Source organism: Neoarius graeffei, chromosome 7 (genome assembly GCF_027579695.1).
Source record: "Neoarius graeffei isolate fNeoGra1 chromosome 7, fNeoGra1.pri, whole genome shotgun sequence".
In the NCBI taxonomy this organism is placed as follows: domain Eukaryota; kingdom Metazoa; phylum Chordata; class Actinopteri; order Siluriformes; family Ariidae; genus Neoarius; species Neoarius graeffei.
In genome coordinates this window covers 28209156-28232760 of record NC_083575.1, presented here as the reverse complement: position 1 = coordinate 28232760, position 23605 = coordinate 28209156, and the positions used below count along the sequence as shown (strand labels likewise).

The following is a 23605-nucleotide window of genomic DNA, read 5'->3' as shown; positions in this document are numbered from 1 at the left end:
AAAGTCCAAAATTAGGTCAACAAATTCAGCCCCAAGCCATCACACCATTTCCCACTGGCAGTAGCTCTATTAGCATGCCACAGGCTCGTCACTCCCCCCGCTCCTGCATGTCTACCTAGGTCACCTGACACTAGGCAGAGGAAGTGACATCACAGTGCCCTTGGACCACAAGGACGATAGTGAGTGTAGTGCATTCCCTTTTCACCAAAGCCACACTTCAGAGCGTGCCAAGAATGTGGTCTGATACGGTTCATATTCCACACATCAGAGGAGAAAAAAAAAAAAAAAGTGAGCTTCCTGAGGTCAGGGCAAACTGTGGTGCCACAGAGTGCAGACAGGGGGCGCAACAGGCAAATCTGCTACCCACTCCCAGCTGGCAGTGCCCGTCCTGCAGACATTCAGCAGGGCATGCATACGCAAAGAGAGAGAGAGAGAGAGAGAGAGCTGATACAGCGATACAGGCAAAGATCGCTGGTTCAGAGAGAAAGAGAGGAAAAAATAAATAAATTCAGAGTTGTCCGAGATCAGGTATGTAATTTCTCCAGCCTCAGGGAAGCCTACTCTCATCTAATGTTTAGGAAACTTGAATAGATCATTAAAGTGCTGAATTATCATGTGTGCATATATATTTTCACTCCTCCTTCACACACACAGTTTGTATGCATGATTAATAATTCAGAAACGATAGTCAGCTGCATTGTTCCACCACAGAGAGCTTGGTTGTGCAAGCGTCAGCTGTGCTTCAGGTGTGTGCGTTCGTTCCCGGGAACACCTGTACACATCTTAGAACTGCTTGCCCTTTCCCTTTATGTCGTCTGGTTATTTTTGTGCGCTTGGTTGCATGTTCTATGCCTAAAACCGGAGTCCACTACAATGAGTAGCACAATCACCCCTCCACTTTGGCTAATTATGCAACATGCATGCTTGTTAACCCAAATATCTCAAATAATATTTAGTGTCTTCTTTTGATTTTTCTTACATGAGTAGCTCGATAAGGTAAAGGAACAGAAAAATATTCCCTTCGTGCTGTACGAGAGTGTAAAATAACGCATCGTTTTAATAAACAAGTCAAAAACCGAGTGTAATCGCACGACAATGTGAGCGAGTTAAATAACCACCAAACACGCACAAAACTTTATTTCTTGCAACGTTATATGGGACCCCCGGGGGCCCGTACATTAATTTTGTTTATATCTGTAAAATTTCAGGTCATCCCCGGACCTACTTGCCAAATTTGGTGAAAATCCGTCGAGAAATGGCGACGTTAGCTCAAGACAAACAAACATTGCCGCTTATTATATACAAAATACACCAGTAAAATTCTTTGTTTCAGGTTTAGGGAGATATGGGTCTGGTTGGAGAACAGGAAGCCTGGTCAAGTTAGAGAGGTTTTTTTTAAAAATAAATAAAACGGCTCCTTTAAAGGTCCCATGGCATGGTGGTTTGTTGATGCTTTAAACGGGCTCGTGGAGGCTTCCGGATGTTATATCCGCAGCCTTTCTCGAAATGAACCCTCGGCACGTAAATATAGCCTCCTGGGAGAAAGCCCCATTTCAGCGCTTTTCCCAGTGCGTCGTTTTGCTAATGAGAAGCAGGAGGCGGGGAAGGGTAGAGGATGGGGGCGGGCCATGGGGGAGGGGGAGGGGCTTGACCAAGCTGCGCGCACACATACTCGCTGCTATCAGTGCCTGTAGCCACGCTGCTAAGACAAAACCCCGTTCTCCCTCGGGCTCCTTTCGTAAACTCAACGTGACACAGAGAACAGAGAGTGAGAGTGTTCGGAGTGGTAGTTTACGAATGTATAATACCCTAGGCTTGAACACGCACTCCATAACCAAAGAGGATAGAAGCAGCAACTACAGCAACATATCGCTTATCCAACAGAAGACATGCATTGCGGAGCAATAGTCAAACATAAGCTCATAAGTTACAGTCAATTTCCAGACTAAACTCAGTTTAACAGAGCATGCTGCATGCTCTTTAGTTTTGTGGCGCAGATTACCTGGCTAACTGCAGGAAGCGGTTAGCTGCACAGCTAATGTAGCCATTGCTAGGCTAACGCACCGATTTTAAAACACAGCAAAACGACTTAACAGTTATACACTTACTTGTTCGGTGTTTGCTGCTGATGCGGCAGGGATGCTTGGTACGGACCCAGGCTTCAGTGACAGTTGATGTGCAAAACCTGCCCTGTACTGTTGCAAGTTGTGGAAACATTCCTCAGGAAAATGCTTCCGACAAACATACACCGTCTTAGGTAGACTCGACAGCGTATTATTGGAGTAAATAAAATTAAGCCACTGCGTCTTCAGGGGCTCTCCCGTCGGCAGTAAAAACAGACTCCTTTCTGTGTTGTCACATCCATGTACAGCGCAATTTCCATGTTTCGCTCGCTTAGGTGATGCCATGTTGTTGTGTCCTCTATGGTCTCCTCACTACAACTGGGCGGGGCAATCCATACAGTGGGTGGGAATCCAGGGGGGGCGTGGGGATCATCTCCCTTACTGATGTAGTAAAGGGAAGAGCTCATCAACGCGCCATCTTGACGCGCCATTCTCAAATGTTGGGCATAGTTTGGTTTACACATTATGAAATTTCTAGTCACTGGGGTGACTTAAGAAGGTCAGAGGAACTCATTTTAACGTTAAAAAACCTCAAAGTGAAAATTTCATGCCATGGGACCTTTAAATAATGCCTTAAGAAATACTAAGGATTAACCGGATAAAAGATCAGTCCTTGGTTTTGGTCTCTTGTCGGGATCAGACTACACAAATTCAAGCTGATTTTGACATGGGGCCAAATATGAACGTCAGGAACGACGAACAGGCCTTGCAGTGTGACAAAATCGAAGAACAGTGATGTGAGAAACTCCACAACACCTTGATGAAAAGTTCATCACAGAATTTTTTTTTTTTTAACCTAGTTTGACAACTCCTCCAACGCGTTCTTTCATTAGCTACGATCGGCAATTTCTTGACCCTCGTCCTCAAGGACACGAACTTGAACGCTGATCAGTCAGGGACAAATTTGTAGTGCTGCCAGCCTCCCAAATAAGACAGGACAAGAATGTCTGGTACTATGATTGTCTAATCCGACATGATGACTATTGTAAAAGAGAAAAATGCATTAATTATCCAGGCCCCGACCTAAAATTGAAACTAGAGGTTAGGGTGGTCCCGAAATGTATGGGAAAAAATTTTTTTTTACCAAAACATTCCGACTACCCTACCATTTTTTTACATAGGCTAAAAGAAGGCAACAAGCAAAATTTCAGAAAAATTGGTGAATATTTAGAGGTGCCACACGAGGTTGCAAATCGGGTTAAGCCATTAACATTAGTTGGTGCGTAGACTGTTGCAGAGAAGATCTCAAACCCCCAAAAAGCCACAGTTCTAGAGGGAATATGCCACTTCTATGAAAAAGAAGAGGCAGGAAGAGTTTATAGACTGATAGAAGGTTAACTTTCATGCACTAAGGGGTTCTTAAACAAGGAGCACTGATCATAATATGCTGATGAAGGTGTGAATGTTTTTCTTTCTATGGTTTTCAGATGGCTAGCAACAGTAATACAAGTAGTACCGGTGGTGCAAAGCACAAAACCAGAAAGGACAGTTATGTTTGGTTAATTGGTCCCATTTCCAAGGAACTGTCTGGGAGAAAGCTTCCTTCTGCTAGAGAAGTCCTTAGTGTGTTCTTTTATCTCCACAAGATACCAGAATACCGAAGGGTTTAGAAAATCACAGACAAGTAATAGCTATCGTTACTTTGAACACAGGAAGTTATATTACTGTATAATAATTATAATAATAAGTTCAATTTATATAGCGCCTTTCAAAAAACCCAAGGATGCTTTACAATTATAGACAAAGAAAAAAATAACAATAAAAAAAAAAAAATAAATGAGTAAATAATAAAAAATAAAAGTAAAAAGTCCACCAAGTAGGGGTCAAGATGTAATTCCCGTGGTGTAGCAGCCACAGTCCCACCAAAAGGCGCACGAAAACGAGTCCCACATCTCCAGCACAGCCGCCGTGACGCCGTCAGCAACATCGCTCGAACACCACGCCGTGGATCCACAAAGCGAGCAGAGAAGCTCCGCCACGCAGAGCGCTGCTGTGTCCCAAACCGCCTGCACAGCCGCCGAGCAACATCGCTCGGAACATCACGCCAAGCGTCAAAGCGCAGAGCGCTGGACAACCACGAATGTTAAATGAGCAACGAGCTCACTGCAGTCCACAGCCGGGAGCGCAGGCATCGCCCATGGCGAACCAAGGCCTGGAGGGAACCGACGCCCAAAACTGGGTCCGGAGCTACACCACAACCGGCGGACAAAACACTCAAACATCAAACGCACAGAAAAAATAAATAAATAAAATGAAAATTGAAAAAGAAAAAAATAAAATTAAAAAAGCTCTGGTGGTGAGAAGCGGCAGCCAGAATGCGCACGACGTACTCTCAACCGGAAACGGAAAAAAGAAAAAAAAATTTCATTCAGAAAACATCTGTATTGTTTGTATTAATATGAAACAGTTAATAAGCCACATTATTTTATATTGTGTCTTGAGTGAAAACTTTAATGGCTTTGTGGCACCTCTAAACATTGTTCAATCTTAACCAAATTTCGCACAATAACTTCTTTTAGGCAATGTAAAAAAAAAAAAAAAGGTGGCCGTAACCCTACTAGAGGTATAAAAACTCCAGCAGTGGCACCGTGGGGTTTTGATTTCCTCTCATTCTCCACACTGACGCTCCAAGTTTTACAAATCTGCCTAAGATCAGAAGCATTTATTATGGAAAGTTGAGTCCCATTTATCTGCCTGTGTCTGTCAGTCAGTCAGTCAGTCTGATGTACCATTCGGAGAGAAATGCACCGTCAGTAATTATTCCCATCTCATTTCTGCTGAAACCAAAATTCTCACTTTCGGCTTGCCAGCATGCTATATTCCCAAACGAATGATTAATTACATGTACATCGCTATAATGTGTTGCTTGGCTATGCTCCTGCGCAGTGCAATTGAGGATCACGATTTAGGTGAAAGCCTGGCTCAGGCGAAGCGAGAGCAGCATCTGCTGAAGCTCTGACAACTCTGAAGAGAGGAAAAAAAAAAAACCTCTCAGAGTGAGCAAGCAAGAGAGAGAAGGGTTTTTCTTTTTTTAAAGTACAAAGGCCCTCATTTGCATACACACACACACACACATGCAGCTCAGTATCGTCCCCATACCTGCCAGAAGTCCTACACAGAGGGACGGGCATACAGCATGGATGGGAAAGAGTGGAAGGATTTAGGGTGGATGGATGAAATGGAGGGAAGAAAAGGATGGAGAGACAGGGAGGAGAGAGAATGGAGGGTTTTATTGGTTACATGAGTGGAGAAGAAGGTGAGAGACAGCTGCAGATATATCCAGCACAACAAGATGCATCAAGTATACGTTAGGTTACGTTAGGTTGCAGCACAACTCGGAGAAACCATCGAGAAGCCAAGAGGAATAATGATGGTTTTGCTTGAGAGAGAGTCAATACAGTTATACACTGGAGACAGGAGAAGCACTTTCCCCTGGTGAGTCTCCCCATACACCCATCATGCACCTGAACGAATGCTGTAATTTGTTGTTAAAAGGCAGCTGAGCGCAGCACCTGCGAAGCTATAAAACACTGTTAAGGAAAAATATAAAAAGGTTAGGACAAAGATGTTATGCATCCATAAAGCACGGTCCATTAGACTGCAACAAATTCTCAGCGGTTGGGCCAAATCCAGTTATATCAGGGGTTTTTCTAGAAAAATTTAGTACGAGGGCGCTCACCATGGCGAGAGAGCGGGGGGGGGGGGGGGGGGGGGGGATTGGTGCCGGTTGTCCGTCCCCCCCTCTGCCGTGCGAAGCCTTTGAAAAATTGAGGCTACGATGGGACATTCTGAGGCTCTCTGACAGGGAAATTGTAACAAATTGTCAACATTGAAAAAGAAAAGTAATCTTCTTCTGCCCCGGACAGCCTTTGGCTTTCTTCCGTTTCGTGCCGCGGGATGACATCTTTAAATGCCCAAGTGTCAACAAAAACAACTCGCGAACTACTTCTGTCAAAAACTCCCACGCCGGTGGGTGAAAGGTCATTCAGTCTCGAGAAATCTCGCTCTATAAGTCAGCTGACCTTGTATGTAACCCATGTCAAATCTCGCGAGAGCAGCCGCGACAAGTAAACAACATGGCGCCTCAGTCTGGAAAACGCCAATTCGGATTGTTTTTGCACCGTCTGGCGGTGTATCTACTATGATTGGAATATTTTTGGAGCAATTATAACGTATTTGATGATCAGACACATTGTCATGTGGTGTTGCTGGGATGTTTTCACGGAGAAAAGATCATTTTGAGAAAGACTGCATGTTGTGCAGTAGCATATACGGTAAGTGCATGGCCTAAGTGTGACTTGGGGTTCAATCGGCATTTCAGTAAGGGGGCGCACGCCGAGAGTAAGAGGGCGCAGCGCCCCGTTTCCCGGTTTAGATGAAAGCCTGTGTGTGTGTGTGTGTGTGTGTGTGTGTGTGTGTGTGTGTGTGTGTGTGTGTATATATATATATATATATATATATATATATATGAGTGATTCCACACTTATGGGTACTGAAATGGGGACATGAACTTATTCACCTAAAACCATTTCTTTTTTTACCATCAGGTCACAAAACATGTAATCTTTAATGAATGATATGTTAAAAGATAACTTTAATTTTCTGAGATGTAATAAAAACATATTTATATGCCAAAGTCAAGCCTATGAGTTCCAAAATGATGTCTGTTACATTACTTCTGTTACGATTGTCCATCTCGCGTCTGTTACAAATTAATTACAATCTAGCTCTATACCATGTTAATCTTATTGAAAGAATGTGTATGTTTATTCTACTACACATGTTAATTAATTATATTTGCTAAAACATCACCTTCCTATGTTTCAAAAAGTAATTCTACATTGTTAAAATTGAGAATATATATGTCCACAACGCTTCTGTTACGTTCTGACTTTGGCATATAAATATGTTTTTATTACATCTCAGAAAATTAAAGTTATCTTTTAACATATCATTCATTAAAGATTACATGTTTTGTGACCTGATGGTAAAAAAAAGAAATGGTTTTAGGTGAATTTTTAAAAATAAGTTCATGTCCCCATTTCAGTACCCATAAGCGTGGAATCACTCATATATATATATATATATATATATATATATATATATATATATATATATATATGTCCTATTATACAGGGGGACAGAAAAAGAGAGACGGAAAGAAAAACAGGAGAAGGTAGATTGAATGGAGAAAGTACCAAAAGGCTGGAAAAAAAAAAAAAAAAACCTTAATGAGACACAAGGATGGATGAAAAAGACGATGAGCGCCATGGCCGCAGCGCAAACTGCCAAATAAGGACTGAGAAGGAGAAGGTGAGAGAAATCGAGAGTGAGCGATGTGCGATGCAAAAACGCTGTGAATGGAAAATTTGGGAGGGAAATAACTAACCCCAGAGGATGCAGAAATTTGCCTTCGCTGGGAAGTCAGAAATCCCAGCTGAGCTCCTCAGGGCAATTGAATTGTGTGCGCGCGTGACATATTTGTGCACATGCCATGAGACTCTGCCAGTTTAAGCCATGCCGTTTTCTTACTGTACTTGGTCTTGTACTTAAGCTAATTAGGGGGAAAAACAGAACTCCACAGTCATCTGTATTCTTGTTCCATAAATGTGGAAAACTGAACGTCAGCAAAAAATAAAGAGAAACTGGAAAGGAGGAAAAGACGCTGAAGGTGGAAACAGAGGGTTCCTGTGCTGAGCTGCCTCACACACACACACACCCTCGTCACAGATCACTTCCATGAGAAAAAGCGTTGGAGCGTCCTCCTTAGACCTTTACCGAATGAAGGAGGAGGAAAATCCAGCACAAATGAAATTGCCTGCATACACGGTGACAAAATGGCCTAAATGTGTACGTACGAAAGACGCTCATGCATCGGACAGACCCTGGAGGAGGAACATATACACTCTACAGACCATTTCACTCGACGAACACAAGACGAAAAATATAGGAGTCATCGAAATTGCTTCTGTGGAAAAAAAAACTGACTAAAAGGACAGACGAAAAGCTTTTAAAAGCCAGGTTTGATTTCAGAGGCAATTTAATCCTCCAGTTGTACAAAAGGTATGCAGCTGAAGGTACAGCGGTGCTTGAAAGTTTGTGAACCCTTTAGAATTTTCTATATTCCTGCATAAATATGACCAAAAACAACATCAGATTTTCACACAAGTCCTAAAAGTAGATAAAGAGAACCCAGTTAAACAAATGAGACAAAAATATTATACTTGGTCATTTATTTATTGAGGAAAATGATCCAATATTACATATCTGTGAGTGGCAAAAGTATGTGAACCTCTGGGATTAGCAGTTAATTTGAAGATGAAATTAGAGTCAGGTGTTTTCAATCAATGGGATGACAATCAGGTGTGAGTGGGCACCCTGTTTTATTTAAAGAACAGGGATCTATCAAAGTCTGATCTTCACAACACATGTTTGTGGAAGTGTATCATGGCACAAACAAAGGAGATTTCTGAGGACCTCAGAAAAAGCGTTGTTGATGCTCATCAGGCTGGAAAAGGTTACAAAACCATCTCTAAAGAGTTTGGACTCCACCAATCCACAGTCAGACAGATTGTGTACAAATGGAGGAAATTCGAGACCAGTGTTACCCTCCCCAGGAGTGGCCGACCAACAAAGATCACTCCAAGAGCAAGGCTTGTAATAGTCGGCGAGGTCACAAAGGACCCCAGGGTAACTTCTAAGCAACTGAAGGCCTCTCTCATATTGGCTAATGTTAATGTTCATGAGTCCACCATCAGAGGCAGCACAGTGGTGTAGTGGTTAGCGCTGTCGCCTCACAGCAAGAAGGTCCAGGTTCGAGCCTCGTGGCCGGCGAGGGCCTTTCTGTGCGGAGTTTGCATGTTCTCCCCGTGTCCGCGTGGGTTTCCTCCGGGTGCTCCGGTTTCCCCCACAGTCCAAAGACGTGCAGGTTAGGTTAACTGGTGACTCTAAATTGAGCGTGAGTGTGACTGGTTGTCTGTGTCTATGTGTCAGCCCTGTGATGACCTGGCGACTTGTCCAGGGTGTACCCCGCCTTTCGCCCGTAGTCAGCTGGGATAGGCTCCAGCTTGCCTGCGACCCTGTAGAAGGATAAAGCGGCTAGAGATAATGAGATCAGTCCACCATCAGAAGAACACTGAACAACAATGGCGTGCATGGCAGGGTTGCAAGGAGAAAGCCACTGTTCTCCAAAAAGAACATTGCTGCTCGTCTGCAGTTTGCTCAAGATCATGTGGACAAGCCAGAAGGCTATTGGAAAAAATGTTTTGTGGATGGATGAGACCAAAATAGAACTTTTTGGTTGAAATGAGAAGCGTTATGTTTGGAGAAAGGAAAACGCTGCATTCCAGCATAAGAACCTTATCCCATCTGTGAAACATGGTGGTGGTAGTATCATGGTTTGGGCCTGTTTTGCTGCATCTGGGCCAGGATGGCTTGCCATCATTGATGGAACAATGAATTCTGAATTATACCAGTGAATTCTAAAGGAAAATGTCAGGACATCTGTCCATGAACTGAATCTCAAGAGAAGGTGGGTCATGCAGCAAGACAACGACCCTAAGCACACAAGTCGTTCTACCAAAGAATGGTTAAAGAAGAATAAAGTTAATGTTTTGGAATGGCCAAGTCAAAATCCTGACCTTAATCCAATGGAAATGTTGTGGAAGGACCTGAAGCGAGCAGTTCATGTGAGGAAACCCACCAACATCCCAGAGTTGAAGCTGTTCTGTACGGAGGAACGGGCTAAAATTCCTCCAAGCCAGTGTGCAGGACTGATCAACAGTTACCAGAAACGTTTAGTTGCAGTTATTGCTGCATAAGGGGGTCACACCAGATACTGAAAGCAAAGGTTCACATACTTTTGCCACTCACAGATATGTAATATTGGATCATTTTCCTCAATAAATAAATGACCAAGTATAATATTTTTGTCTCATTTGTTTAACTGGGTTCTCTTTCGGACTTGTGTGAAAATCTGATGATGTTTTCGGTCATATTTATGTAGAAATACAGAAAATTCGAAAGGGTTCACGAACTTCCAAGCACCACTGTATGTCTGGTATAAATAATGCTGCTCAAATAACAGCTGGGTGCACATGTGTAAAACATAACTACGGGGTAAAGAAATGGAAAACAAGAGGTCTAATCAAATGAGTACCACTCTTGGCTGGTTTTAAAGCGTCTAAGTGCAAAATCATAAAAAAGGAGAGAGAAATGCATTAAAAAAAGTGGAAGGAGACACCGTGAGATCAGTTTGAACAGATGCGAGCATGTTGAGCTGGAAAACAGCGAAATAAAAGAAAAATGACTGAAGTGCAGAAAAATTATGTTGTGCAAGGTTCCCCTGAGACAGAATTATGCTTTAACGGTTCTGATTTATGGTTTTTAATCATATCTCTCGAGTGGGCTAATCAGCGTGTGGGTGGCTGAGACAAGCCCAGCTCTGTCCAAATACGTGTGCACTGTCCAAGGTTCAGTTAATAAAGAAGCACTCCATTTGCACTTGTGACCGCGCTGTATGCCTCCCACGGATAATGGCGCTAATGGCTGGAGAGAGGCGAGGCTAAGCCTCGTAGTACTCTTCATCGTGTCAGCTTGACGTGGATACGTTCAGAGACCGAATAGCAAGGTGCTTTCTTCTCAAACTCTCTCACGCTCCATTTTGGGTATTTTGCATATCTGCTCGCAGCTCGCTGTTCCTGTTCGCCATTATGAAGAGTCTGTTCTAAAATGTTCAACCGGTCACAATAAAAAGTAATTTTAGAATAATTTAGAGGGTCTTGATTCAAAAAAAAAAAAAATTCCCATTGCTATTACCGTAGATGGCTGGGTGCGTCTCGTTATCATTATAAAGTCAGACATTAATATTCATGTTGTACAAGAAGCAAAACAGATTTGGACAACAGCATGGAGACGAGACCCTGCTCTAAACACCGCTGCGTCCAGAGACCGTGCTTTAGGTGTTACAAAGGCGAGAGAGGGAAAGTAAGAGAAGAACACACTACTTCTGTCTTCAGTTTGTTTGCTGTCTTACAAAGATCACAGAATCTGGTTAGGCAGTTAGTTATACACAGATGCACACACACACACACACACACACACACACCAAAGACAATTAAGGCCAAGTTTACATTAGACCGTATCTGTCTCGTTTTCTTCGCGGATGCACTGTCCGTTTACATTAAAACGCCTGGAAACGCCGGGAAACGGGAATCCGCCAGGGTCCACGTATTCAATCCAGATCGTGTCTGGTCCGGTGCTGTGTAAACATTGAGAATACGCGGATACGCTGTGCTGAGCTCTAGCTGGCGTCTCATTGGACGACGTCACTGTGACATCCACCTTCCTGATTCGCTGGCGTTGGTCATGTGACGCGACTGCTGAAAAACGGCGCGGACTTCCGCCTTGTATCACCTTTCATTAAAGAGTATAAAAGTATGAAAATACTGCAAATACTGATGCAAATACTGCCCATTGTGTAGTTATGATCGTCTTTAGGCTTGCCATCCTTCCACTTGCAAGTGGTAAGTGATATGCGCTGGGATCACACACACGGCGGCTCAGTCCCGAATCACTGCTCGTGCGCTTCACTCGCGCGCTCTGTGAGCTGCGCAGGGCCGGAGTGTGCACCCTCCAGAGGGCACTCGCTGTTCAGGGCGGAGTGATTTGGAGCGCAGGATGCCTGCGGAGCCGAGCGTATCCGTGTATTGGTGTTGCTGTGTGCACGCTAATCGTTTTAAAAAAGTTAATCTGATGATCTGCTGATACGGTCTAATGTAAACCCCACCTAAGACATCATGAGGGATCCAAGGCATCGGTCCTTCTGAAGAAAAAGAATAATGGCTTTATGAAAAGCGGCTTTTGAAACACACACATTCTCTGCTAACATCCTGCTGGGAAGAACAATAGCTTGGTAACCTCTCTGCTTCCACCCACACACACACACACACACACACTACAGCTTACCTTTCCATCATAGCGCTTCACCACAAACTGATCCAGACCGAGGTCTAAGAGACAGAAAGAGAGACAGATGGAGAGAAAGACATAGTTAATGAATCGAAGTTCCATATGTTCTCATCAGGACACATTTGCAGTTATCAATGTTTTCATAATAACCATTGACTAATATGGTACATTCAAGGGGTACCAAATATAATATATACAGTTGCTGATGTGACAAAGTAACGTATTCTTAAGTATTCTATCAAATTTATATACTAGAAAACAACGAAATATCTTGGTAATTGTAAATATAATAGTCGGTACGCTAAACGGCACAAGAGTCGCCATTTTTAAAAGACCGTGACGTCAGCCCTACCCACTGCACTAGGAGAGAAGCGTGTAACCATGGCGTCGGGCGCATCAAGTGAAAGCGACAGCTCTGTCGAATCATACGAAGAGATCCCGCAAAAGACACGTCTGGAGGATCGTTATGCTTTCCATCGGTCCTGTTATTACACCCGAAAGCAACACACTGTGGCATTGTGTAGCCGATCACTTACAATTCATCCTACCTTCCGATTCACACATGCTAGTCCCAACCTCAATGAGCCAACACAACTGGGCACATACATGCGTCATGAGTGTTACGCAGAGAAAATGAACGTGCATTCTGATTGGATAAAATTAATATCATGGCGGGCTGTTCAAACTGCGGAAATAGTTTGCTCGAGCTACTTTCAAAACACTATAACTTTCCAACCTTAGAACAAAAAACTTTTGTAAGTCTTGAATAAGGTTCGTTAACGTGTGTTTTATTGTTATATTTACTCTATATATTGCCCTCTGTTCCCCTTTAAGCCCATTTCCATTTTCCTATGCTTCTCATATATATATATATATATATATATATATATATATATATATATTCATTCATTCTTATCCTCTGCATTTTGTATGCATTGTGATAGTTTGATAGATTGTGCAAATTCAGCCAGCTGGGAACAATCCAGGATTTAGCTGGCCGACCGTTTGTTTATTTTAATACAGCAGACACTTCATTTTCCTCAGGAACTATTAACGATGGCAAGCTGAGAATCTGTTCTTGAAGCTAATCTTCTGAATGAGAATGAGGTACTTAGTTTATTAAACTTTCACCAAGTGAATTAAGAAACAAAATTACGGTGAGGGTCAGACAACAGAGCTGAGCCCCCAATAAAGTGTGTCCTATACAGGAGAGTTCGGCGTGACGTCACCAAATGGTCACGTGATGTTTTGGTCGGCAAGAGGCTGTTTATAAATGGCCCATCGGAGTTATCGGGTCATTACTTAATTATGGTAGTGTCGTGTTGGGTTATTGGCTGCACGTGCAGGTTTGATAAAGAATGATCCCAAGGGCTTTTACCGTATTCCAAAGAAACCTGAAGCTCGCCGAAAGCTTTGGATCGCAGCAATTAAGCGTGACGAGTCGGAACCTACCGACACTTTATATCTGGTAAGACACAATTTTTTTTTTATTATTTTGTTTTGCAGTTTAATATTATGATATTAAGGCGGCACGGTGGTGTAGTGGTTAGCGCTGTCGCCTCACAGCAACATTTACTTGGATGCATCAAGAGACTTGTAGGCTTTCATTGATTCTTTTGTGTATATTGAAGGTGTGTCAATCAAATGCACGTAGATATCGCCGAAGGTCAGGTCAGGTGCTTGGATTTGGATCCCATTTGTCCATAATTGCATACAGATCAGGCAAAACTTTGGTGCCACTGTTGTACCAAAGCTTTGCTGCATATCTCTGCTTAGCATCAGTTGGCAACGAAGTTGCATCCTGCGATAAATCGCCACCAAAACTAGGTGATGTTATTTTTTTTCGGCCATTGTGAATGGTTCTTCCCAACCAATTTTATGCGCATGCGCAATATTACTGTACGTCACGCTCGAGTTTGGCGAACTCTCCCATAGAAACAATATAAGGCGCACTTTATTGGGCCCCCCCCCCGATATAGAAACATCCCCCCATGGGATCACCACCTTATCGTAGCGGGGTGGTTTGTGTGTCCCAGTGACCCCTAGAGCTATGCCGGCGGGAGTCATGTACTCCCGGTAGGGTCACCCAAGCCGGACAGGTCAAAGGGTAGGAGGCCTGACGAAGAGTGATCCACTGGTCCTCCAGGTTGGGGGTTGGGCTGAGGGCTGATAACCCGCTCCTCTAAAAACACCTTATTACAGAAACCAGAAGCAGAGCAAATTTGCCATTTAAAGGGGAGGGCAGTGAACGCGTTTAACAATAAATGTTCGAGAAGGATCCTCCACATCCGTTGGCAAGATCATATAAGTATGGATGAGCTGCTAGAAAGAGCAAGAATGAAACCACTGAGTGGAGAAGTGGAAGTCTGCAGATGGAAGATGATTGATCAATATTCTTAGGCAAGATGGAGACAATGACTGTAAATGTGGCAATGACCTGGGCACCAGAAGGGAAAAGGAAAAAAGGAAGACCAAAAACAACGTCAAGTCAAATCAAGTTTGTATAGCGCTTTTAACAATAAACATTGTCGCAAAGCAGCTTTACAGAATTTGAACGACTTAAAATATGAGCTAATTTTATCCCTAATCTATCCCCAATGAGCGAGCCTGTGGCAACAGTGGCAAGGAAAAACTCCCCCAGACGACGCGAGGAAGAAACCTCGAGAGGAACCAGACTCAAAAGGGAACCCATCCTCATTTGGGCAACAACAGACAACATGACTATAACATTAACAGCTTTAACATGAAGTCAGTTTCGTTGATGTTATAAACTCTTCATTAATGGAAACTTGAGTGCAAAACTGGAGACGGACTGTGGAACAGGAAAGAAGAGAGATAGGCTGGAGTGTATGGGACGAGGTGCGGATCACGGCGGCCAACAAGGAGAGGTGGAGGAGCTCTGTGAAGGCCCTATGTGCCACGAAGAGGACAGGTAACAGGTAAACATAATATAATAGAAAATAACTAAATTAATATCACTTAATATATAATATATACACACACACACAATTACACACACACATCGTGTGTCTCTCATATATACGAGGAACGACTGAAGTGCCCTTGAGCTAGAGCCCTGCACTCCCGCGGGAGTCCCGCGGGACCCGCCGCAAAGCAGTGTGGCGCAGGACAAATTTTGAAAGCTCATTGCGGGTGCGGGCGGGAGTGGGAGTGCACATATGCGGGCGTGGGCGGGAGCGGTGATAAGCTGCAGTCCCGCTAACTAAAAACGTGTTTAAAATAAAACTTATAAATTATTAATTTATGTCTATTATATATAATTTGTGCTGGATATTTTATTTGGCATTAATAAAAACATTTTAAGATGCCTAAATTTGCAGAGAGAGTCAGACTGCCAGATTGAGTGAGGAATGGCATCTTAAATTTGCCATTGATCATCCTAACGGGCAATCCTTTGATCACTCTAATGACTCGCCGTACACACCCAGCCTCCAGTGACCCACACTAACATGATGCCTCAATGACACCTTAGATGAGCTGGTCATCAGAATTCTGATTCTGATCCAGGAGAGGATAAATAACTCTCGTACGCTTCCGATTCCTTTCCTCTTTCGTGTTTGAGATCTCCGATCATGGCAGAAGAGCAGAGCTCCTTTACTGAAGCTCACAATGCTTCAAAAGTAAGTGCTGCTAAAAACAACTGAAAAGAAATGTAACTAAAAGAATAAGTTCAAGAGTGCGACCCATCTCTCCTTTCACACTAATTATTCATAGGAGACGCACCACGGGAGAGCGCATACTTAAATGATTAGCCTACTTAAATAATTATTATTATTAGGTCTACATGCTGCCATTTCAACATTCCGAATTCAGAAACAAGGTAAATAATAACAAACGTGAATGTGAGCTGTAGATATTTATGCTCAAATCCACTCAAAGTAGGGGGCGGGGCACCATCACGCTGTGTCAAGACAAGAACTTTCCTGAGAAATAACGCGAACGTCTGCATCATGCGGGATTTGCGGGCGGGAGCGGGACAAAATATGGCAGGCGCGGGCGGGAGCGGGACTGAAAAATCATAATTCTTTGTGGGCGCGGGCGGGAGCGGGACTGAAAAATCCGACCCGCGCAGACCTCTACCTTGAGCTATGGTAGGCACCTAACCCCCAACTGCTCCCCAGGCTGCTCTGGGCATGTTGTATGTCACTCTGGATAAGAGCATCTGCTAAACACCTGTAATGTAATGTAAATATGTAAGTATTATATGTATATCGCTTCAGGGATAGACGTTTCTTATGTACATAAACATCTAGACGCCATCATAAAAACAGCAACGTAGAGACCGTACCAAAACCATTCCCTTGGGTGTGGATGACAGAGTTCTCGTTTAAAGATGTGAGCCAATCAGAGTAAAGCTATTTACATATGTAATATTTAACAGCACGGCTGCAAAAATCAGCCGGTCTTATCCTCTAGGGTTTTCATACCACGCTAAAAACTAAAGCATGAGAAAAAGAACCAGAGCGGGGTTTTTGTTGTTGTTGTTTAATTTAAAAAAAAAAAAAAACTAAAAAAACCCTTTCAAACTTTACAAAAGCATCTCAGGGAATAATATGAAATAACTGAAAAGTGTACAACATCCCATTGAAATTCTTTTCGTTTAATAACGTCAGCAGGTATTTTATCCCCAGAGCCAGACTGATGTGATCACACTGTACAGATTGCACCCGAGATGCCACCCGGAGGTCTGGCTTGTACGTGCCTGGAGTGCAACTGTCTTTTAAACAAAGGATCATGATCAGATTACTGAACACGAATATCACTTTTTCATTAATTAGTAAAGTTGGCAAGCGGAGAAAACACAGCGATGAATAAGAAAACAAAAAGATACCACCTTAACTCATGTGTAACCCCCCACACAGTATCCATTATTTCAGTCCTCATTGTGCAATTTAATCTTCCCCTTCTTCAAGGTGCTCTTTATTCGGCAATAGATGACTGATATAATAGGCCCGGCCAAAGACGGTACTGGAAAAGCCAAGCGTGAGCAGCTGGGAGAGAAATGGAGGCCAATGCTGAAGGGCCAGAATTGAAGAGATCAACGTAATTCCGCTGCACAAAGAAGATGAATTATGGAGCAGCTTTTCTGGCAGGCCAATGAATAATGGATTACATGTTCACTTTTTTTTTTTTACTTTACCAAAAACCTGTCCATCCGTCGAAATAAGAAGGTATGCATGACAATGAAAAAGTGAAACAGATGGTGCTCTGCAAGGACACAATTTCCTCTTTACATGAAGAATCTTCTAGTTTTCTAGTGTAAATCGAGAGAAAGTGAAGAGCTACTACACGAGAAAGAGATGATGAGCTGCTGACACTGGAGACTCCTTCACACACAGTTAAATAACACGTTTCTTCAAACCTTTTATCATTAGGTTTAAGATTAAGTGCCACGTCTGCCATACAAGTCCTTGTGAATGAGCTGTTACTATGGAAACGATAATGCATTCAAACAAACGTTAATACAAAACAGACTTGCAAATCTTAACTTTTTCTTTTTCGTTATATTTACATTCATTATGTTACATGAAGACTCCATCTCAACTCGCAGTGCTAAACTGGATGCTCCTGTATAAATATTGATTTATTTAAAAAGGGAAAGGCAGAGAGAGAGAGAGAGAGAGAGAGAGAGAGAGAGGTGTGAGTAAGACAGAGTGAGCAAAAAAGAGAGAGCGATAAAGAGAGAGTGAGCAAGACAGAGTGAGGGGGGAAAAAAAAATAGAGCGTGAGCGAGACCGAGCAAGCAAGAGAGAGAGTGTGAGCGAGACAGAGTGAGCAAAAAAGAATGAGAGACAGAAAGAAAAAGAGTGAGTGAGCAATAAATAAAGAGCGTGAGCGAGACCGAGTGAGCGAGAGAGAGCGATAAAGAACAAGAAAGAGAGAGGGGGAGTGAGTGAGAGCAAAAAAGAAAGAGAAAAAAAGTGAGCGATAAAGAACGAGAGCGAGACCGAGCGAGCAAAAGACAAAAGAGAGAGAAGAAGAAGAAAGGAGAAAGAAGAAACCTTTATTCGTCACATGCACACTTCAAGCACAGTGAAATTCATCCTCTGCATTTAACCCATCTGAAGCAGTGAACACACGCACGCACGCGCGCACACACACACACAGCAGTGGGCAGCCACACCAGAGCGCCCGGGGAGCAGTCAGGGGTTCAGTACCTTGCTCAAGGGCACCTCAGCCCAATGCCGCCCCACATCAACCTAACTGCATGTCTTTGGATGCAAGAGAGAGAAAGACAAACCAGTGATTTGAGTTCCAGCAGAGCTGCTGTTATAGAAAACAGCTTCTGACCAATCGGATTTGACAACACGAGAGCGCTGTGGTAAAAATAGTTCATATTACCCATATACAGTGCTGAGCGTAAATGAGTACATCCACTTCGAAAAGTAACATTTTAAACAATATCTCAATGAACACAAACAATTTCCAAAATGTTCACAAGACAAAGTTGAATATAACATCTGTTTAACTTATAACGGGAAAGTAAGGTTAATAATATAACTTAGATTACACATTTTTCAGTTTTACTCAAATTAGGGTGGTGCAAAAATGAGTGCACCCCACAACAAAAACTACTACATCTAGTACTTTGTATGGCCTCCATGATTTTTAATGGCAGCACCAAGTCTTCTAGGCATGGAATGAACAAGTTGGCGACATTTTGCAACATCAATCTTTTTCCGTTCTTCAACAATGACCTCTTTTAGTGACTGGATGCTGGATGGAGAGTGATGCTCAACTTGTCTCTTCAGAATTCCCCATAGGTGTTCGATTGGGTTCAGATCAGGAGACGTACTTGGCCACTGAGTCACTTTCACCCTGTTCTTCTTCAGAAATCCAACAGTGGCCTTAGATGTGTGTTTAGTCATGTTGGAAAAGTGCACGACGACCAAGGGCACGGAGTGATGGTAGCATCTTCTCTTTCAGTATAGAGCAATACATCTGTGAATTCATGATGCCATCAATGAAATGCAGCTCCCCGACACCAGCAGCACTCATGCATAAGGACACTGCCACCACCACGTTTCACTGTAGGCACCAGGCATTTTTCTTTGCATTCCTCACCTTTGCGACGCCATACAGTTTTGAAGCCATCAGTTCCAAAAACATTTATCTTGGTCTCATCACTCCAGAGTATAGAGTCCCAGTAGTCTTCATCTTTGTCAGCACGGGCCCTGGCAAACTCTAGGCGGGCTTTTTTGTGCCTGGGCTTTAGGAGAGGCTTCTTTCATGGACGGCATCCATGCATGCCATTCCTCTGCAGTGTACGCCGTATCGTGTCACGGTAAATAGTCACCCCAGTTTGGCTTTCTACTTCTTTAGATAACTGCAGTGAACTCGCATGCCGATTTTCTTCAACCCTTCTCATCAGAAGACGCTCCTGTCGAGGTGTGAACTTCCGTGGACGACCTGGACGTCTCTGTGAGATGGTTGCAGTTCCATCTTTCTTAAATTTTTGTACCACTTTTGCTACAGTATTCTGACTGATAAGTAAAGCTTTGCTGATCTTCTTGTAGCCTTCACCTTTGTGGTGGAAAGAAATTATTTTCTTTGGGGAATTCTGAAGAGACAAGTTGAGGATCACTCTCCATCCAGCATCCAGTCACTAAAAGAGGTCATTGTTGAAGAACGGAAAAAGATTGATGTTGCAAAATGTCGCCAACTTGTTCATTCCATGCCTAGAAGACTTGGTGCTGTCATTAAAAATCATGAAGGCCATACAAAGTACTAGATGTAGTAGTTTTTGTTGTGGGGTGCACTCATTTTTGCACCACCCTAATTTGAGTAAAACTGAAAAATGTGTAATCTAAGTTATATTATTAACCTTACTTTCCCGTTATAAGTTAAACAGATGTTATATTCAACTTTCTCTTGTTAACATTTTGGAAATTGTTTAAAATGTTACTTTTCAAAGGGGGTGCACTCATTTACGCTCAGCACTGTATTTTTGGATTAATTTTTTTTTTATTGTTAATGCAAACTGATTTTTGACAGTGAAGGGATGTATTTTAGAAACTTCAAAACAGACTATTATCTAAAGTGTGTGTCCTGAAAAAGTGTCCTTGCTCTCGACAGGTGCATTTCGGATGAACGCGCGACTGAATGGCTGCCTGAAGTGACTCTGTCGCTGTTCAAGTGAGTTCATGAGTCATGTCAATAAAGTCAAGTAGCCCCTCTTCATAACACTGCATAGTAAAAGATAGCATCCACGCCTGGACATAATTCTTGCGTTCCGAGTTGACCGATTTATCCCCAGTCATCTTTCATTACATTTCCCATAAAAATCCTGTCGCATAAAGCTCAGGACTCCAATAATAGTTTCGTTTTTTCCCCTCTGTGCATTAAAACCGTCCCCATTTTGGCTTGGCTCTCTAAAAGTACGTGCGAAAAGGACCAGGCCGAGGAACAGTATTTAGTCCAAGGTCAAATGCTGAGTGTGGAACACCCATCAACAGCACTAGCACGAGAGCAGTTTGCTCCTGATACCGGTGGGACGCGACAAATCAGCACCAAACGACAAAATCTCCTTGGTCCACTTTTCAGTTCAGAGCACACGCTGCAGGCAGAATCTCAATGGCAAGTGAACTTTGATAGAGCCAGGCCATCGGGGGATCGAAACATGAAAAGCAATCCCATTCGGCTGTCCCGCCCAGCGCAAAACTCCGCATCATACGGTGGTCTTCGAGTGTGTGCTCTGTGGACCGTCCTTCAAAAACCGTAAAATGCAAACAGCTTCATCGTTTATTCAATGAGATTCAATATCTGGGGGCAATGAAGAGCTTGTCATCTGGTAAAAAGGCTTCCACTATGCACCATGGTGAGGCTCTGAAGTCTAATAATGACAGCAGAGCTGTGCTGGGTAATTGCACTGACAGGGCTTTAGCTGGGAAAGAAAAAAAAAGGCAGAAGTGCTCACGTGTTTCACACCAGCACACTCGCCCTCTCTCTCTCTCTCTCTCTCTCCCTCATCACTGACAGTTGGTGTTAAATCCTCATTTTCACACACAGACCAAGAGGTTTCTGTATCACTTCATTTAAGTAAAAGAGGAAGAGATTATTTACAGATCTCCATGTTAAAATTGTGCCAAAATGACCAAAGGGACGTTACTATAAAATCAGTCAGTCTTCTGTGCGTCGTCACTTTTATGAATCTATGGAATCAATTTTGTGCCAAAATGTTCATACGATACTTTTGAAATATCAAACAAAAACGACAAATCAAAATACAAAAAAAAAATAAGTAAATTTTTTGACTGGCAAACAAATTATTCATGTAATCATGCAAAATATCAGTCTATTATTCTTCAGAAACCTTTTATTTTTGTTCCGCGTCTTTCTCAGTTTTGTTTGGCGTAATTTATTTTGGTTGCGATTCCAGCTTTCTCGTTTGCGCTCCCTGACTTTTTGCTTGCAGTTTTGGCACAAACTTCACGTGTGGGTGGGCTGTCCAGGAACGCATTCCCATTGGCTAACTTGTGTTTGACTGACAGCTACGCTCAGCCATTCCCTACTCGGATTCTGGGGGACTGTTTGGCGAGTGACCGATCCATTGACGGTAAGCAAGGATCGAGTGGACTTCAGTGGCGACTACGATATTGAATTAATTCAACAAAGTGTAAGTGCGGGACAAATGTGTTATATGTGTGGCAGTAGTACACATTATGCAGGCGTGTTTAACGTTAGCAAGACAGCTATTATATTGGGTAGTGGAGCTAAGTCTAACATTTGACTTGCCACGAAACACCTGCAACATCTGGCCAAACAGTCCGCCAGAATCCAAGTAGGGAATGGCTGAGCGTAGCTGTCAGTCAAACACAAGTTAGCCAATGGGAATGCATTCCTGGACAGCCCGCCCACACGTGAAGTTTGTGCCAAAACTGCAAGCAAAAAGTCAGGGAGCACAAACGAGAAAGCTGGAATCGCAACCAAAATAAATTACGCCAAACAAAACTGAGAAAGACGCGGAACAAAAATAAAAGGTTTCTGAAGACTAATAGACTGATATTTTGCACGATTAATTTGTTTGCCAGTCTAAAAAAATTGACTTTTTTTTTTTTTGTATTTTGATTTGTCGTTTTTGTTTGATATTTCAAAAGTATTGTATGAACATTTTGGCACAAAATTAATTCCATATGAATCGGGCATAAATTAATTTGAGTGAGAATTTTATTATGAGTGGCGGCACGGTGGTGTAGTGGTTAGCGCTGTCGCCTCACAGCAAGAAGGTCCTGGGTTCGAGCCCCGTGGCCGGCGAGGGCCTTTCTGTGCGGAGTTTGCATGTTCTCCCCGTGTCCGCGTGGGTTTCCTCCGGGTGCTCCGGTTTCCCCCACAGTCCAAAGACATGCAGGTTAGGTTAACTGGTGACTCTAAATTGACCGTAGGTGTGAATGGTTGTCTGTGTCTATGTGTCAGTCCTGTGATGACCTGGCGACTTGTCCAGGGTGTACCCCGCCTTTTGCCCGTAGTCAGCTGGGATAGGCTCCAGCTTGCCTGCGACCCTGTAGAACAGGATAAAGCGGCTACAGATAATGAGATGAGAATTTATTATGAGGTGGCACGAAGTTTTTTTTTTTTTTTAAAAAGTCACCCCGGCTGGGTGGATTTACAAAATGTTTCTCATGTGCATGCTGGTAACTGCAGGCTCGAGATCAAATCTCGGCCTCCGCACCATCTGAGGGTTTCACTCATTTAGAGCTGCTCATTTATTTACCCACTGCCTATCAGCGAGTCACCCTCGTGTCCTGCCACAGCAGCCGCTCTCAGCCCGTCAGACATTCAGCCTGTCTGAGGCATCGCCTGACTGAGGCAACAGTACTTTGCTGAAAGCAGCTGTTTGTCGTCACTTTTCCTGTCAGCCATATAAAGGGTGTCAAGCGGTTACACGAGGGTAAGTCTGGTCAACTAGCCCTGGCCTCCATTTAATAGATACTAGATACAGCAGGAGGTAACCTTAGAAGGCGCAGCCCTTATGATCGCATGTCCTGCTGGTAAGAACACATCTGATCATCTGTAAATTAATTATTTATGGTTAGGCTCAAAAGTGTCAAAGAGGAGGACGTTAATTACCGAGAGACGCATGAAGTCGTATCTGTAAGCTCGTCATGCTTCATAACTACTCACAGACATCACAATCTGTACTTGAGTTGAGGGGGGATGCCATCCCCCCTGGAATAAAAAATGGTCAAAATCATCCCCCCTCTAAAACGGGCATCCCCCCTCCCTTCCCTTGAGCAACTGTATCAATAAATGTGGACATTACTTCTATTTAACATTGGAATTAGAAATGCCATTCCACGTAGCTTTGCTGAAACTGAGCATACAATAAGCTACCGCGAGAGAGGGCACGCGCAAGCGAAGCGTTTGAGGAGGTGACATTCAGTTGGGGTTCCATTATTTTTGATTTCATTCGGCGTCAGTGACAGCAGCGGATTGCAGCATCATGGCCAAGCGGCGTGGACAGCAAGACCTAAGCAAGTTCGGATTTAAGATCG

At 43.2% G+C, this 23605-nt stretch overlaps 1 protein-coding gene across 1 annotated transcript in view; it reads right to left on the bottom strand.

Moving 5' to 3' along the window:
• The window catches only part of micu1 (mitochondrial calcium uptake 1), a 142533-nt gene that overhangs the window by 54613 nt on the left and 64315 nt on the right, over nt 1-23605 (bottom strand). Inside the window, exon 5 of the mRNA XM_060925465.1 lies at nt 12090-12133. Coding sequence (XP_060781448.1) covers nt 12090-12133 — 44 coding nt within the window. The remainder of the gene's footprint in view (nt 1-12089; nt 12134-23605) is intronic.